The 16,967-nt window shown below is 41.2% G+C and overlaps 1 protein-coding gene across 1 annotated transcript; it reads right to left on the reverse strand.

Annotated features, from left to right (window-relative positions):
- Window positions 1-203: 203 nt before the first annotated feature.
- LOC146547430 (zinc finger BED domain-containing protein 4-like) lies at window positions 204-5,898 on the reverse strand. Its single transcript, XM_085264995.1, has 3 exons — window positions 5,726-5,898; window positions 2,267-3,627; window positions 204-229 (listed from the first exon to the last, which is right to left on the reverse strand). The coding sequence occupies exons 1-3, from the start codon at window positions 5,896-5,898 to the stop codon at window positions 204-206; spliced, it is 1,560 nt and encodes a 519-aa protein (XP_085121121.1).
- Window positions 5,899-16,967: the final 11,069 nt, after the last annotated feature.

Here is a 16,967-nt window from a genome sequence, read left to right on the forward strand (position 1 = left end):
TGACTCGAGTCCAAGTCATGTGACTCGAGTCCACACCTCTGATATTTAATACAATACGCTCACAGTTGTGGATCTCACGGTAAAGTCTGTTATCCTCTTTGAAACTGTACAGATTTCAGTCAGTTACTATTTTACTCATTAGTCACAAGAGTAGAAGGTTCATGATTGTTAACAGGAAGATTAAAAAAACATGCAGTAAGGCTTCACATTTCCTTAAAGACATCTCCAACTAAACACAGGAGTACACAGAGTACATCTGTGTTACGTTTTAGCCACTGGAACTGATATCACGTCCGCTATACACACTGCCTATAATCTACCAGGCACGCATTTGAGAGACATCCTGGAAACTGCTCTCCAATCTGCATCTTTTAAAATAGCACCTGATATACTTTTGACAGGTAAAACTGCACGAAGCAGGTTAAGATACGTAGAAAGTCAGACACGGGAATGGCACACAGATTTTCAAATTAAAAGAGACGCCTTTCAGACTAAATGCTCTGCCTCCCTAACCAGCCAGGTGTGAGTTTAAACCACATGAAGGATGGAGCTGCATCAGAGACATAATGTCAAACACAAACACCAGGGGTCAGGCTCCAAGGAGTTACTCATAGATTATTACTTTCTACATCAACAAATCCACTAGGGTCTATTTGAGTCTGCTTGGGTGATGCTAGTTATGCAATTTTCATCAGGGTCCATGTGAATGTCTTTGTTCCTTCCAATCTGTTGTAACCTCACTATAGACACTTTACATTGCAGTGTGCTACGTGCACATTCACCAGGTGGTGGACCTCAGAGAAGTATGACAGGAATGACTACCTGGCCACTGTATATCAAACTTCAGCTCTGTGTCACAAAAGTAGAATTAACACATTAAAAACTGAGCTTGTTGCGCAACCTGTGTTCAATCTTAACTTGTTGTGTAATGTGAAAACACAGCAAATGCATTATGTTCGTGCGAAAAATGTGTCCACAATGATGAGCTGGTCTCAAAGTTTCTAATGGACTTGTAGTCAAGACCGCCTAAACCGAGACCAAGACAAGACCAAGACAAGACCAAGTTGAGACGAGACCAAGACCGAGACAAAAAAGACTAACTTTTGTGTGCTGTTGAGGGCTGACATGATGGTACTGACTGACCCCAAAGTCATCTGACAAAACAGCAATCACCTCCAACAACTGTCTAAAGAATGGGAAATATGTAACTGGTTTCAGTTATACTCTATATATAGATAAAATTGTAACATCAAACTGAAGATTATAAACTTGAAATTGCATCATGTCCTATTGTAGTAGTACTAGCCAAATTACACTGTATGATATCAACTTCCCTAAAATGGATTAGGCCTGTCAACACAAAGTGATATGCAGATGTTATTTAGTCAAACAACACCATTTTAAGTAAAATTCTGTAATCAAACAATATAAAGACATGTGCACACCTCACATGAATCAGATGCAAATTACAAATATTACATACTAATACAAATTGTGCATTAATAAGAATAAGAACAAGTGCTTAAAAGATTCTGACATCTTGATGTCTTCAGTTGCATGAGATTACAACACACTGCCAATGAAATCAAGCCTGTTGTTCAGTAGGGCAGGAAAAATAGAACACAGACATTATGAACAAATAACAGATATCTTATGAACAAATATATAATGAACAAACAGCATATTTTCAGAGAGGAGGGAGAGAAATGAGTTCACATTTTAAAACAGTGATTGATTGCACTTCAAGAAAACTAAAGATCGCAACATCTTATAGCCTAGCCGTGCGCGGTGGGGTCTCATTAGAATGTCTCCTCTACTAAGGCAGAGGAGGCAAACACTCTTTGTTTTTTGACCAAAAGGTGAGTGCATCACAGTCACATTCATTTATGTTGTCTAGGTACTTGCTTATTTGTGCATCAGTGCTCGAGTCCTGGCTTGTGCTGCATTGCAACCTAAATGCCTTGTAGCGTGAAAGAAGACGTTGTTTTGGGGGTGGCGCTGAGTCACTATCCGATAATTCTGTGTCTACTTTTGTTGGTGCTGCAGGCGCATCTCTGTCTACCTCTGTGATCAAAAGGTCTGGAAAAGGGTGCACACACACACACACACACACACACACACACACACACACACACACACACACACACACACACACACACACAAACAGGATTAGACAGGATACTTCTAATGATGCTATAAAACCAAAGACAGTGATAATAAGTGGAACAACAAAAACAACAATAACAATAAATAATTATTATTATACAGTCTCCTATTAATGACTTTTTAAGGTCATCTCTGAACCTCTTCAGTGCTGGTCTGGTTTCACCATTCTGGACATCTAAATCTACCCAGGTCAGTCCAAACTGGGGGTCGAGCATGGTGGCAAGGAAGTAGATCCGATGGCTAAACAGTTCTTCTGGATCCTTTTCGTCCATGTAAATCTGCCTGAAAATTCCAGAGAACCGTTTCTCTAAGGATCTTTTCAGTGCCCTGACTATAGTTACGACCTGGGGCATTTGTACTTCCATCTTTATAAGATGATTCTTCAAGTCCAGAACAGTGGGGACCACCATGCTAATAGTCACCTGATGCTCACCTTCTGTAAGGTCTGTTGCCTCAGAAAAAGGCTCAAGCAAAGCACAAAGGTCTTTCAGCTGAGCCCGCTCTCGGGCTGAAAACACTAAATTCTCTGTACCGCTGCACATTTCAGTGATGGCCCTGTGGTCAAGTGTGATCAGAGCCTTTAACTGTCTGTAGGTGCTATTCCAGCGGGTGTTGTTTGCTGCTGGGATGGACTTATTGGAGCCAAAGTGTGCCTCAAACAAGTCTTTGTGGTTACTACTGCTGTGCAGCAGGTTTGTAAACTTGCTGGCTTTGGCAATGGCTCTAGCGATTGCCTTTACCTCTTTCATCCCATCACTGATTACAAGTTGCAGCAAGTGGACGAAGCAAGAAAGATGTTCACCTGTTGACCATGGATCAGAATCTTCTGCATCTTCCCACATTGTTTCATCCTCGAGGTCATCACTGCTGTCACCTTCAGGGTGCTCTACATCTGGCATCCTGACTTTAAAGGCCCGCTTCATATTGGATGCATTATCCGTCAGAATGTAGCTTATTTTATGGCCAATGCCATACTCCTCAACTATGCAGTCAAATGCTGAGGCGATTTGTTCGCCGCAGTGCTTCCCTGTGAAATGCCTACAGTCCTTGTTCTTGCAGGCAACATGAGCGGTAACTCCTAGGAAAGTACGAAGCCTCTGGTCAGACAAGAGGTCTGTTGTCATTGCTACATTTGGATGGACTTCCAGGGCTTTGATTATGTCACCCTTCACTTTAGTGACAAGGTGAGGTATCAGCTTCTCTGTCAAAGTGGTCCTAGATACAGGAGTGTATTTGCTATCCAAGACATTCAGGAAGTGTCTAAAATGTGGATTCTCAATGATAGACAGGGGAAGAGAGCATCCAACTATAAGGTCCTGGAGGATGGACTGGGTGATGGCCTGTTGCCTGGGTGAAATTGGGGAAAATAAGTGGATGCTTGGAGCAAACAATGATAATTGAGGCTGTGGGGGATTGACCGCTATCACTGATGTTGCAGATTCTGCTTTGGACTCCAAGTACCTACAAAACAGGGAAATAGGAATCTGTAAAACATCTGTTTCTATTCAACCACAAAAACTACTGTATCTTACAAGCACAGTTATTTTAAACCTATCAATGAGTGTAGACCTTTGCATACAAAATAACCTAATCCAATCCAGTGTGACACATATATACACTGAACAAAAATATAAACGCAACACTTTTGTTTTTGCTCCCATTCCCCATGGGATGGACGTAGAGACCTAAAATTCATTCCAGATACACAATATAACCATCCCTCCCAAACAGTGGTCACAAATCAGTCCAAATATGTGGTAGTGGGCACATCTGCCATATTGAGATAATCCATCCCACCTCACAGGTGTGCCACATCAGGATGCTGATCTGACATCATGAGTAGTGCACAGGTGTACCTCAGACTGCCCACAACAAAAGGCCACCCTGGAATGTGCAGTTTTGTCTCACAGCAAAATGCCACAGATGCCACAAGCAATGAGGGAGCGTGCAATTGGCATGCTGACAGCAGGAATGTCAACCAGATCTGTCACCCGTGCATTGAATGTTCATTTCTCAACCATAAGCCGTCTCCACAGGCGTTTCAGAGAATATGGCAGCACATCCAACCGGCCTCACAACCGCAGACCTCGTGTAACCACACCAGCCCAGGACCTCCACATCCAGCAGGTTCACCTCCAAGATCGTCTGAGACCAGCCACCCAGACAGCTGCTGGAACAATTGGTTTGCACAACCAAACAATTTCTGCACAAACTGTCAGAAACCGTCTCAGGGACGCTCAACTGCATGCCTGTCGTCCTCATCGGGGTCTTGACCTGACTCCAGCTCGTCGCCGTAACAGACTTGTGTGGGCAAATGCTCACATTCGATGGCGTCTGGCACGTTGGAGAGGTGTGAATCATGGTTCACATTGTTCAGGGCAGATGGCAGCTGAGAATGTCCCAGTTCTTGCATGGCCAGCATACTCACCGGACATGTCACCCATTGAGCATGTTCGGGATGTGCTTGACCGGCGTATACGACAGCGTGTACCAGTTCCCACGAATATCCAACAACCTCGCACAGCCATTGAAGTGGAGTGGACCAACATTCCACAGGCCACAATTGACAATCTGATAGACTCCATGCGACGATGTGTTGCACTGCATGAGGCAAATGGTGGTCACACCAGATACTGACCGGTTCTGGGTCCCCAGACCCCCAATAGCGCAAAAAACTGCACATTCCAGGGTGGCCTTTTGTTGTGGGCAGTCTGAGGTACACCTGTGCACTACTCATGATGTCAGATCAGCATCCTGATGTGGCACACCTGTGAGGTGGGATGGATTATCTCAATATAGCAGATGTGCCCACTACCACACATTTGGACTGATTTGTGACCACTGTTTGGGAGGGATGGTTATATTGTGTATCTGGAATGAATTTTAGGTCTCTACGTCCATCCCATGGGGAATGGGAGCAGTAACAAAGGTGTTGCGTTTATATTTTTGTTGAGTGTAGATCATTGAATTCACCAAAATACCTAAAGTTAGTGAAAACTGTTTAAAAGGCTGATAGCCACTGCTAGCGCTAGCTACCTGTACATAGCATGTAACGTAACGTTAGTTACAATCTTCACAAGTTAAGTCTGCAGGGACGGTTGCAAAAAACCTGTCCCTACATAATTTATACCGCTTGAAGAACACCCCCGTGGCTCAGGGGGTTGGGAATCGCATCTCTAACCGGAAGGTTGCCGGTTCGATCCCTGGGCTCTCTGTCCTGGTCGTTGTGTCCTTGGGCAAGACACTTTACCCTACTTGCCTACTGGTGTTGGCCAGAGGGGCCGATGGCGCGATATGGCAGCCTCGTTTCTGTCAGTCTGCCCCAGGGCAGCTGTGGCTACAACTGTAGCTTGCCTCCACCAGTGTATGAATGTGAGAGTGAATGAATAGTGGTATTGTAAAGCGCTTTGGGTGCCTTGAAAAGCGCTATATAAATCCAATCCATTATTATTATTATTATTATAAATAACAATATTACATAAACATGACCTGGTCATCTGAGGTTGGAAAGGTAGTTAGAAGAGTTTGAAGATGGATAGATGGCTACTGGCTAGCTTACCTTTGAGGGTGTTTGCGCTCCAGGTGCCTGGTGAAGGTTGAGGTAGTCCCGGCGTTCTCGGTCAAGGAGACTTTGCAAAATCTGCACTTTGCAGAATGCTTCTTTTTTGCATTTACCGAAAACTCTTTGTGTTCTATGAACGCAAACTTTATGATAGACGAAGTCGCTGACATTTCTGTAACTTACTGACCGGGCATACTGCTCAATCTAATGGGTTGCATTTAGTTGTGTTTGAAGGGAGCGAAAGGCAAAATAATAATATGCCACAATGTGGACGTATTTGAGCATAGCTGAGCCACTTGTGTGTCGCTGTGTGAGAGCTGAGCAGAAAAAGGAAATTAAGTGAGGAGCCAGCTCTCGCTCAATGGGAGTCGACTATTCTGATTCACTACAAAGCACTATCTAAGCACGGCTCTTAGAGCTAAAGCTTTTGCGCATGATACATTATCGAACATTACGTTGTGTGTCATGGATACTGTTGACTCCAAATCTCCCGACCACTATATTGATCTGAGACAGTAAGACCGAGACAGTGAGACCAAGATAAGATCGAGGTCAAACTCCGTCAAGACCAAGACAAGACCAAGACAAAAGTCCGCCGAGACCAAGATGAGACCAAGACCATGTAAAAGTTGTCTCGAGACATCCAACTCTAGTTTCTAAACATCCAATTTAGCAGCAGGAAAAATTTCATGCTTTGATCCAGGAGCTGAAGCTGCATTATGATCGCATTTGTACGTTTTCCAGGATGTCAGTGGGACAGTTTGAACTGCTGTGGACAGAGTTGGGACCACGTCAGAGAAGGCAGAGATATGTTTCAGAGAAACAGTTGAATCAGAGCAGCATTTAGCTGTGTCTGAGGTAAAATAGTATTATTTTACTATTTCCATAACATCGTATATTCAGTACTGTGCACGTTTTGAGCTACAAGCGCACTGCCAAATGTAGTGGTCTGATTGGTCACACAGTCAGTGTGAATTAAGAATAGGTGGGTCAGAAAAATATTTTGAGGACCCAAAATATTTACCCACATTTTACGTGTAAGGTGTGTAAAGGTACGGTGACCCTGAGAGGCCAAACGGACTGCAACTTAAGAGAACAACTTAAGAGAAAAACGAAAACGGAAATAGGAAAAAAGAAAACAGAAATAGGAAAAAGAAATAGGAAAAAACAGATTTCCAAAAGCACAAGGGAAGTGTTTCTGGGGAGACAATAACCTGACGGACCAGATGCAGGAATCAAAACATGCTAGGTAAGTGTGTTTTAATCGCACGATTCATAGAATACAATACGGATTTTTAGGCTAACACACTTATCTCTTATCTTTTCTCACAAAACCGACAGATCCTCCACTTCTTTTAAGTGTCTCCCAGCATTGGAAATCATTTTTTTCCTCTTTTTGTTTCCGTTTTTTTCAATTTCTGTTTTCTTTTTTCCTATTCCCATTTCCATTTTTCCGATTTCCATTGTGTTTTGTGTGCTTTTGCAGCGTTTTTGTTATTGCTGGTGTTTTCCTTAGTTGCAGTCCATTTGGCCTCTCAGGGCCACTGTATAAAGGCCTATAGATGTGGTGTCACTGTGAATCCTGTTAACAGATTCTTCCATCATATTTATAGCAAATTTGGAGAAGAAACTTAACAGACAATTAGTCTGTGTGTGTGTTCGAGTGTGTGTGTGTGTGTGTATGTGTGTGAAAGAGAAAGAGAGAGACTGAGTCTATGTGGCGGCAACAGACGGTGCTGTGGCCTTTTGCTGGCACGTGAGCGTACTCAGGTGCTAGGATGTGTGTGTGTGTGTGTGTGTTAAGAGTTACTCTATTCTCAGGTGCATTTAGAAGAGGAGTCCTGGGTGTTGTCTTTTGGCAAGCGCTTGTGTTTGTGTTTGTGTGTGTGCACTCCTGGATCATCTTCCAGGGACACGATTGTCTGTAATTACTGTTCTAGAAAGGCTCTTGCCAGCCACAGTAGAATCAGACAAGCATCTTTTAACACTCTCTCTCTCTCTCTCTCTCTCTCTCTCTCTCTCTCTCTCACACACACACGCACACTCTCTCTCACACACTCACAATATCTTCAAAGTATAAATTTTACTCTTGTATTATAGACCCCCCTAAACCCATCTAACATAACATATCACTCTGTGTGCTCTCTGTGCAGATCAGCTCAGTTTACTTCAGTTAATGTGGTACCAATTCACAGTGATATACAGCAGCGGTCCCCAACCTTTTTTGCGCCATGGACCGGTTTAACGTCAGACAATATTTTCATGGACCAGCCTTTAAGGTGTCGCGGATAAATACATCAAAATAAAATGATACGACCAAGACAAAAACTGTTGTATTTTATAAATACAATAATAAACGCGAATTCACTGTGTAATTGTGTAACTTTATTAGCAGCGTCCTCCTGAAATGCGGCAACAACATTGAGAGTAACATCCTCCTGTCTGCCCTTTAATGATCTCTGGTCGCTATGGTAACGCGCAAATATCTCTTTCAAAATAAGAAGCACAACTACATCACAGGAAAAGACCCAGGGAAACCGAGTTAACGATAAAAACCCCGAAAACCATAAATTTCATGACTCATGGACCGGTACCGGCCCTTGACATTAGAAGTTGAAGAACTGACAATATTATAAAGCGGTGGCTTTCGCTCTGGAGGTAGAGCAGGTCATCTACTAATCAGAAGGTTGGTGGTTCGATCCCTGGCTGCACCACTCTGCATATCAGATATCACTGAGCAAGATACTGACCCCAAAAGGCGCTCTCTGGTATATCTATCAGTGTGAATGTCAGATAGAAAAACGTGCTTGTGGGTGTGAATAAGGCATGTTTGAGTGCTCTCGTAGAATAAGAATGACTCCATTTAGAAACCCCTGACAATCAGACGATCCCCTGTGATCAAACTCTTGGCGATGGTCAACCCAACCCAACTTTGCGGATATATGTTGCCACCCTTAAATTGAAAATGAGCTAATATTTTTCTTACACTGGTTTGATCATTGGATGTTTTCTGTCTTCTGTTGTGAATAAAATGTGGCTACAATATGTCAGAAGGATTTTAAATTCAACTCTGCTACTAAGGTTCCTCTTTGCTATTAAAGGTTCAGGATGTTGTGATGCTTGTTCAACAAAAAAACGGTCCAGCAGTTTCTAGCCTGGGAGCTGACAGCGACTATCTTTTGATGAATGAAAACATAACAAAGAATATTAAATACATTTCAGAGTCTCAGTTGTTCTAGTTGTTGTTTTTAACCTCTCATTTCCATAAAACCAGCACTGAACATCTCCCACTTCTTGACAGAGTCTTGTAATAAAATTGAGATCTTCTATTTCAATTAGTATTCAATCTGCCTTTATATCCCCGTGAACTTCATAAATGCCAAATATTCAACAAATAACAATTGGGTTTAATTAAGATGATTAAAAACTCCCATCTAATCCGTCAACACACCGTGTTTATAGCTTACACTTCGCAAGTGTGTGTGTGTGTGCTTCTCCTCTTCATGCTTCACAAATCAAGAAGATAACTGTATAATGACTGCATAACGAGCATGTCCTTAAGATACACAGACACACACCCACACACATATACATATTCACAAACAAACATGTCCTTAAGACAGACAGAGCTTATCAATAGACGTTAATTAAATTCCTGTGTGTGTTAATGAAAGACTATGTGCTCAAGTGTGTGTGTGTGTGTGTATACTCTGTTTGTTTTCTTTAATGAACAGATTTCACCTTGCAATACTAGGGGTTGTTGTAAGTGTTTGTGTGTTCAAGTACTTGTGCAGCGTGTGTGTCTGTACAGTATCGGTTGTTTCTCAGTGAAAGATACAGGTATGAATATTTGACAAGAGGAAGAAAAATCAGATTTAAGGTGATTGGTGGAGATGATGTCTGTTTTTGGTGATAAGGACCACTTCTCAGATGATAAATCATAGGTATGAACCTTCATATGCTGAGTCTGAAGGTGCCTCATGGTCACCCACGTGTACGAGTTCTCCTTACCTCCAGCTTTGGTGTAATTTGTATGTAGCCTGTCTATAACCAATAAAACACATTTATGCAGATCAGCGATGTCCATCTATAAGTCTATTCAAGATGCCGGGGTAAGATGGTGGCTTCCACAAACTGGGGTCAGCGCCTATTTTCATTGGATCAATTTTAAGTTTGTCAGAAGTCAGTTTGTTGGAAGACCTAGTTAGACACTAATCTGTATATATTTATGAGTATAATATTCGTTTTTTTTCCATTAAAAAAAACCCCAAACTGCACATTTAAAATGGAAATGAGTTGGCTTCAGTACTGTGAGCTCAGCAGTCACTACCTAGCATAGTGACAACTCATAAACTCTGCATAGTTCACATAAGTGAAGATAACTTTTGCATTGCTTCTTGTTGTTACTGCCTTCTGTAGAGATCACAGACCTGGACTGATGAAAATTAGCTTGAGAATGGCTCAAAAGTGGCCATGACCCTTGTTATGGCTTTTTTAATTGACACAGATCCCAAGCCTTTTACTGTGGTTGTAAATGCTATTATTACTGGTTTTGGTGATCCTTTTAGTTTTCTATCAATACAGAGTTTAGGTTTTGGCATCTTGGATTTAGCAAAATTTCTCAATTACAATGATGTCTTTCTATGATTATATATTCAGAGCTACGTAAGATTTTGCTTTTGTATTTCCCTCAACCTGACCTTCTGCATGAAAATATATAAATATGATTATCATGGCTTTCTATACTTTGAATACTCAGTCAAAATTGAAATCTCAAGGTAAGTGTAATGTCAAGTCTCTGAAAAGAACTACTGATGAAATAATCTTGCTGTGAATACAGACCATAACCCCTCATGTACATTCCTCACACAGTAATTCATCATTCGTGGAAAATATATGATTTTCAAAGTGACTATTGGTATCCATTTTCATAAAATACCACTGCCAATAGCTATCAGGCTGCAAAAGCCACTGATAACCCATGTAATTTCTCCCTATATTTCTTATTGACCATTGCATGGATTTTAATTACCATCTCCCAGTGAATTAAAACCGAGTTGCTTTCTTTTGAGTGTAGTTTGGTCACCTATCAGGAATATTTAAAGAGTGAAAACGAAGCCAAGAGACATGGAGAGGATACAAATGTGGCGATGCTTTTTCAAAATCCCCTCCTCCTTTCCTCTCCCGCCTCATCCTGCTCTTCCCATCACATCTCTTCTTTCACAGCTCAACGCCATCTGTTCATCTTTAGCTCTTCTTCTGAGCTCATTCTCTGACACTCTGACCTGGCCTTGTGCCCTTGGCTTGATTTTTTCTTTTTTAAGTTTCTTTTTTTCTACGCACTCATGCTTATTGGCCTCAAGGAGCTTTGACATAATTGAGGCAAAATGGCCTTTGAATTAAGTATTATTGGAGTATTATTTACAATTAAATTAGCCCTCAGATTTTTCTTCTGAGTCTTTGCCTTCGACTTGCATTTTTCTAACCGTAGCCTTCCCTTCCTCCCTTTTCAGCTCCCTCACTGTTCCTCCACAGTAAAGCTCTCCCTCCTTCACCCCCGCCCTCTATTATCTTCAGCCTTACCCTCCATTACATCCCCCCCTCACCCTGCTGTATCTCAGGGGCATATGTCAAGAGGAAGCAAGCATCTGCTCCTTGAGAGGGATTTTGTGTCCGGCACTGTGCTGTTCTGTGCCAGAGGTCCGTCAGTCTCACGGCGGCAGTATGGTCATGTACTGCCTGGCGAGAAAGTGGGACATGAACCCAGAGGGAGGCTCGGCTTGATTTCATTTTGGGTGTCTGTATCTAAGTGGGATTCTCTGAGTGTATATCTGTGTAGCACTGTGACATACGAGAGGTGGTAGGAAGAGGAATCAGTGTGAAAGACAAGATGGAAAAAGGACAAAGGTACAAAAAAAATGCTAGTGTGAGTGTTTGTTGGAGGAAGAAATAAATGGTAAGGTTGGAATATGAGGTCAAACCAGACACTGTGCTGAAGAGCGAAGTGTGAAGCACATGGAAAGACTTGACACATTCAGGAAAAACAGGCAAAGTTTTCTCTGTTTGGGTAAGTTTGATTAAAATAAAGGAGTTATGTTTTCATTTACTTCATTATTACAGCTACACATCATTAGCATTAGCAGTAATATCCTTGCATGATGACCCCATAAATAAGCAAAATACTTAATTTCATCATGTGAATTACTTGGGTTTCTGCTTTATGTCAAAACATTCCTTCACATTTTTAAAAGATTAAGCTATACTTGCTACTAAAGACCGTATCAGTCATGGCACCAGTATGAGCTTGAAGGGATTTCCTCAGCTCAATCTCAAGTGCTGTGCAAAAGTCTTAAGTCACCATTCATTTCTTTATATTTTTTTCTAAAATGGTGTTGAACAAGTTTTGCTTTGGACATTGGCTGCTTTTTCGCTCATTTTCAATCCAGTCCTTGTACCCGAACATTTTCACAGGAATGTTTTTTGTTTATTAGGCCACTCATAAAAACAGCACCTCGATCAAGGTATGGACCAGTGTAGTTGATGTCATGGTCCCTGTGTCTGCCCAGCCGGCCCCGCAAAGCTACAAGTGTTTTCCTCTCTGCCTGGGCGGAGCTCACTGGCCCACACACCTGTTCGCGATTAGCTGTCATTACCTGTCCACTATTTGAGGCTGGGAAGCAGATCCTCTCATCGCTGGATGATTGTGCGAAACACGTTAGTGATTCTCTCAGCTCCCGTGAATCTGTGCTTAAGTGTTTTGTGACTTGTGAGTAATTTCCCTCTCCTGTGTGATAGTTTTCCTTCCCGGACCTGTGACCTTCCTGCTGTGTGAACGTGTGTGAGTTTGGGCGTGAAGACGAGAACGAGTGTGAGAGAGCTTCCCCTTGGACCTTTTGATCCCTGGATTTCCCCCCTCACTGTATACATTCTGCACTGGTGTTGTAAATAAACTGTGTTTGGAAACGTCAACCTGCTCTGCGCTTGAGTCCCTGCTATCGACCGTGACAGATGATCCATCTGCTGTTCCCCAGAAACCAGAGCAGAAATGGTCCCAGTGAAAGGGTGGCTGTCAAGAAGCCGTTTTTAAATAAGGGAAACAGGGAGAAAAGGCTGAGGTATGAACATTATACAAGAACTGGACTGAGTAATTGGCAACATTTGGAGAGATGAATCCAAATTTAAAATTTCTGGTTCAAATCATCATCACTATGGATGGAGGAGGTCAGGAGAGAGATACAGCAGAGAGTGTCTACAGCCATCTGTAAAACACAGTGGAGGCTCTGTCATGGTTTGAACTACATTGAAGCCAGTGGTGTTAGAGATCTTGATAAAATTGATGCAGAAACGTACGATGAGATTTTGATCCACCATGCAATATTATCTGATTGGCAAGAGTTTCATTCAGTTATTTTTGACTTTCCCTTCTGTATTTCCTTGTATGTTTGCAGGTTTCAATCAATCAATTTCCAGTTTTCCTGGCAAAATATCAAAGGGGTGGCTCGAGATTTTTGTGCTGTAACTTGATCTCAGAAGGATCTCTTCAGGCTTTTAGATGTTTTTAGACCTTTGTCCTCTCTAACACACACACTGTATACACACAAAGCAAACAGGTAAGCCAACTTTAAGCCAACATTCTTCAGATCAGATGCCCTTCTTAAAGGTTTGAAGGCTTTGAAAGCATGTAAGTCTCACTATATTAGGGATATTCACACTCAATGACAAATCCATACAAATCCAAGAGTAGTAAAACTCGCACTTACACTGACCTGTGGGTCATTTCACCATTGTGAAAACTTTAACTAGGCAGTGTTCAATATGAGCATTCACCATTGTGTAGGATATTTATGTGAGAGGAAATAAGGACGATCCCCTCTAACCTCTGCTTTATGAGTCTCCTTATGTTAGCTCTGATTAAGACAAACTAAGCTTTGAGAGATTGACCTCGTCACACTAATTGAAGCATAGTATTTTCATATTTAAACTTTGCTGTTTCCCTTATACTGGTCATGCTTTTGAGTGGGAGGAAGGTCTCACTATTTGTATGTAGATATCAGATGTGTCACTGCGAGGTGAGCTCAGATCACTTGTCCTTGGAATTGTTAATTAGCTTCTCTCTTTATGACACATCCTTCAGTATGACTGTCATTGTATTATATTCTGTAACTGCGATGTACTTTCATCATGTCAAGATAGGAAGAGTCAGCATCTACACAGTTGTAGACGGATCGCTTTGGCTTCAGCCCCATTACCCTAAGCACATATAATGATAAAGAAAATGGAAGTGAATGTGAATAAGGTGCCGAACCCACGCGCCGCAATCAATGAAATCTTTTAAATTAAAAAATAACTTTAATAACAGTGTCTTCCTATTTAACGTAAACACTGATAATTTCATAGGTTTCACAAAAATAAAAATAAACAAGAACAATGAAGCCACAGGCTAGTTCAAATAAATAACACTACTCCACACCTACACTAATACACACAGACATGCCGTGCACTTTTAAGACCTCTTCACTCTTCAATTTAGTGTAAGAATAAACAACAGCGGGGGGAAAGAAAACAGTAAATGTGTCATTAATAAAAAAGAAAGACAAGCTAATTGTGTCGCATGCTCTGGAAAAATCAAAAATCCATTAGAGGGAGGGAAAAGGACGCTGAACACGGCTTTTTGAAAAACAGATGATGTCTCACAAAAGAAGGAGACCAAGAGCGCTTTTACCTTTAATTTGGTCCTATATCCTCGATTTAAGACGTTCTTCTTGTGTAACTCTGCCTGCGTGTGTTTTTGAATGTGTGTGTGTGTGTATGTTATTATCGTACTCTGCTTAATGCATGCCAATGAGTCAGGCAAGAGACAACTTTATCTAATCTCCATTAATGGCCATACAGTTCAGGAAGGTCAACCAAACACACATACACACACAAACACGTCCTCATGGGAGAGAGCATAAGGAGAAAATAATTGAGAGAAATTAGAAGAAATGATGGAAGGTACTGGTCGAAGTAAAGAGGAGTGAGAGAGGGAGAATGGACTCTGGGGTGAAACAATTAGCTGTGTCATTTAGTATTTGCTCTGCTTTTCCAGCTCAGAAAGGTCAGTGTGCACCTTAAAAAGTGAAGTCATTTATCTACGTGGCCTAGTGAGGAGCAACTTATGTTGACCATTTTCCCCCCTCAGAAAACAGAAGGACGGTAAAAGACAAGCGAGTTCGCTCCACGGTTGGATTTTAAATATTTAAAAATAGAAATACGTTTTGTAAATTTTATGATTTCATTTATTTTTTCTATGTAACTGTGGATTAGTGTTTAATAGTTGTACTAATCATTTGTAATTTGGAGAATGTGATTTTTGATCATCACTGTTAACCAGTCTGATGTGATGTAACCCAAGCACGGAAGTGCAAGAGTGCCAACAGGGCTGCAAATAGATTAGTGATTCTGAAATAGGAGCTGCCATCGCTAAACAGCAAGGAAGTAAAAATGTAAGACTAATAAATCTTAAATCATCATAATAAATCTCTCTTAGTGGGGAGACAGTTTTGGATATTTAACAACTTATAAAAATCTAGAAATGAGATTTGTTATTAAGTAAAACGGCTGAACAGACACAAAAGCAAAAGAAAAATTCTATTTGTGTCACTGGTCTTTTTGTGTAATGAATTTAAGTGTTTTTCAAGGTGCAAATTAATGACACTAACTTTTGTTTTCACGCGGCACCGTCTATTCGTTGACTGTGGTAGAACTAAAGCCTAAATTCTAACAAAATTCAAATTGTGGACACACTCAGAGTACACACATTTTTCCCCAGTTGTAGTTAACATGCTGTACATGTTGAATACACACAGACTTTGTGACATGAGATAATTGATTGTCAAAAGAAGTAAGATGGAAAACAATCTCACAAATTGATTGTCTTCCTTGTTTTGCTCCACTGCTGCTCTGTTTCCTTTGCCATTTGCTGGAGTCCATTGGTGTCGCTTCATAGAGAAACACTCTTCTTTGCACCGACTGATGAAGCTGCAGCTGCTCCTTTGCTTCAATGTCCGCCTGGTTTAGTTGCTCCAGTTGAACCTTGGATGGCCGTGCTTTCTCCAGCTCCACCCAGAAGTCCACATTCACCTTTGAGTTTTCGTTCGGATGACATATTATATAACTCTCTGCACCCTGGTCATTGTGAGTCTGCAGGGTGGTGCTTTTATCCACGACGTCATGGCCTTCCTCGTTAAAGTCATTTGTTTAATCAACTAAGCCCTTTTTCAAAGTCATGACCTCTTCTTCAGCGTCCTCAGGTCGGTCTGCACTGGACTGCAGTTTGGCCTTGCACTTCTTCACAAGTCTTGTTGGGTGCTTCAGTTTCTGCTTTTCCATTTCCAGTGTTAAGGTAAGACTTGTTTCTTTGTTTTGAGAGTTGTTCAGGTCATAGTGCGCTTATTTTAGCTCAGTTTCCAGCGCTTTGATCTTCCTCTTGCAGCAATATGTCTACAATGAATCGTGTTGTTTGAACTGAGAGGAAACCAGCTGATCTTCAAGTTGATCTTTTTCTTTCATCAGCTCGCTCAGAGTGTCCTGATGGATAAAAGAGTCAACCTGGCAACTGAGTTCCTTTAGTGTTGCTGTGGCTTAAAGTTCTGTCTCCATCTTTATTTTCTTCTTTGCACTTTGTGCTTGTTTAGGAATGTGCTTGATGTGGCAGCAAAACTACTGACTGATCACAGAGAACAGTGTTTTTGCATATGTCATCAAGCAACACGGACAAGAACTTAAAAAAAATGAGACGATGATCACCTGAATAACTTCAAAACTGAACTTACTTCAATAACAGCTTTTTTTAAAAATATAAAAATTTAGAACAATAAACTGTAGCTCTTTAATGTAATCAAAGTACTGTGTATAATTTATATTGAAAATCAATCATCTAAGACATTGGTACACTGGTGCTGAATCTCATGCTTGAGTCCTTTCCTTGTCTCCTCTCATCACAGTCCCCCCACCAGAGATGCAAGTAGGAAAGGCGAGGAAAGTTTAATTGTATATTCACATAACTTATACAACTCCCCAATGAAAAGGAACAATTTTGTGCATCATTGTACAGCCTGCATAAACGTAACCCGAAACAGCTAATGTATCATATTTGACACATGAATTTTTTATTTTTTTTTTCAGACTAATACATCATCTTTGTGACTTTTTTCCCAATGAAAATCCTAAACAAATTGCACAATACATTTTAAGCAAT

The sequence above is a fragment of the Mchenga conophoros genome, linkage group LG23 (assembly GCF_057382185.1).
Source record: "Mchenga conophoros isolate Kocher_MC1m ecotype Shallow Benthic linkage group LG23, M_conophoros_male_GT1.1, whole genome shotgun sequence".
Taxonomy (NCBI): domain Eukaryota; kingdom Metazoa; phylum Chordata; class Actinopteri; order Cichliformes; family Cichlidae; genus Mchenga; species Mchenga conophoros.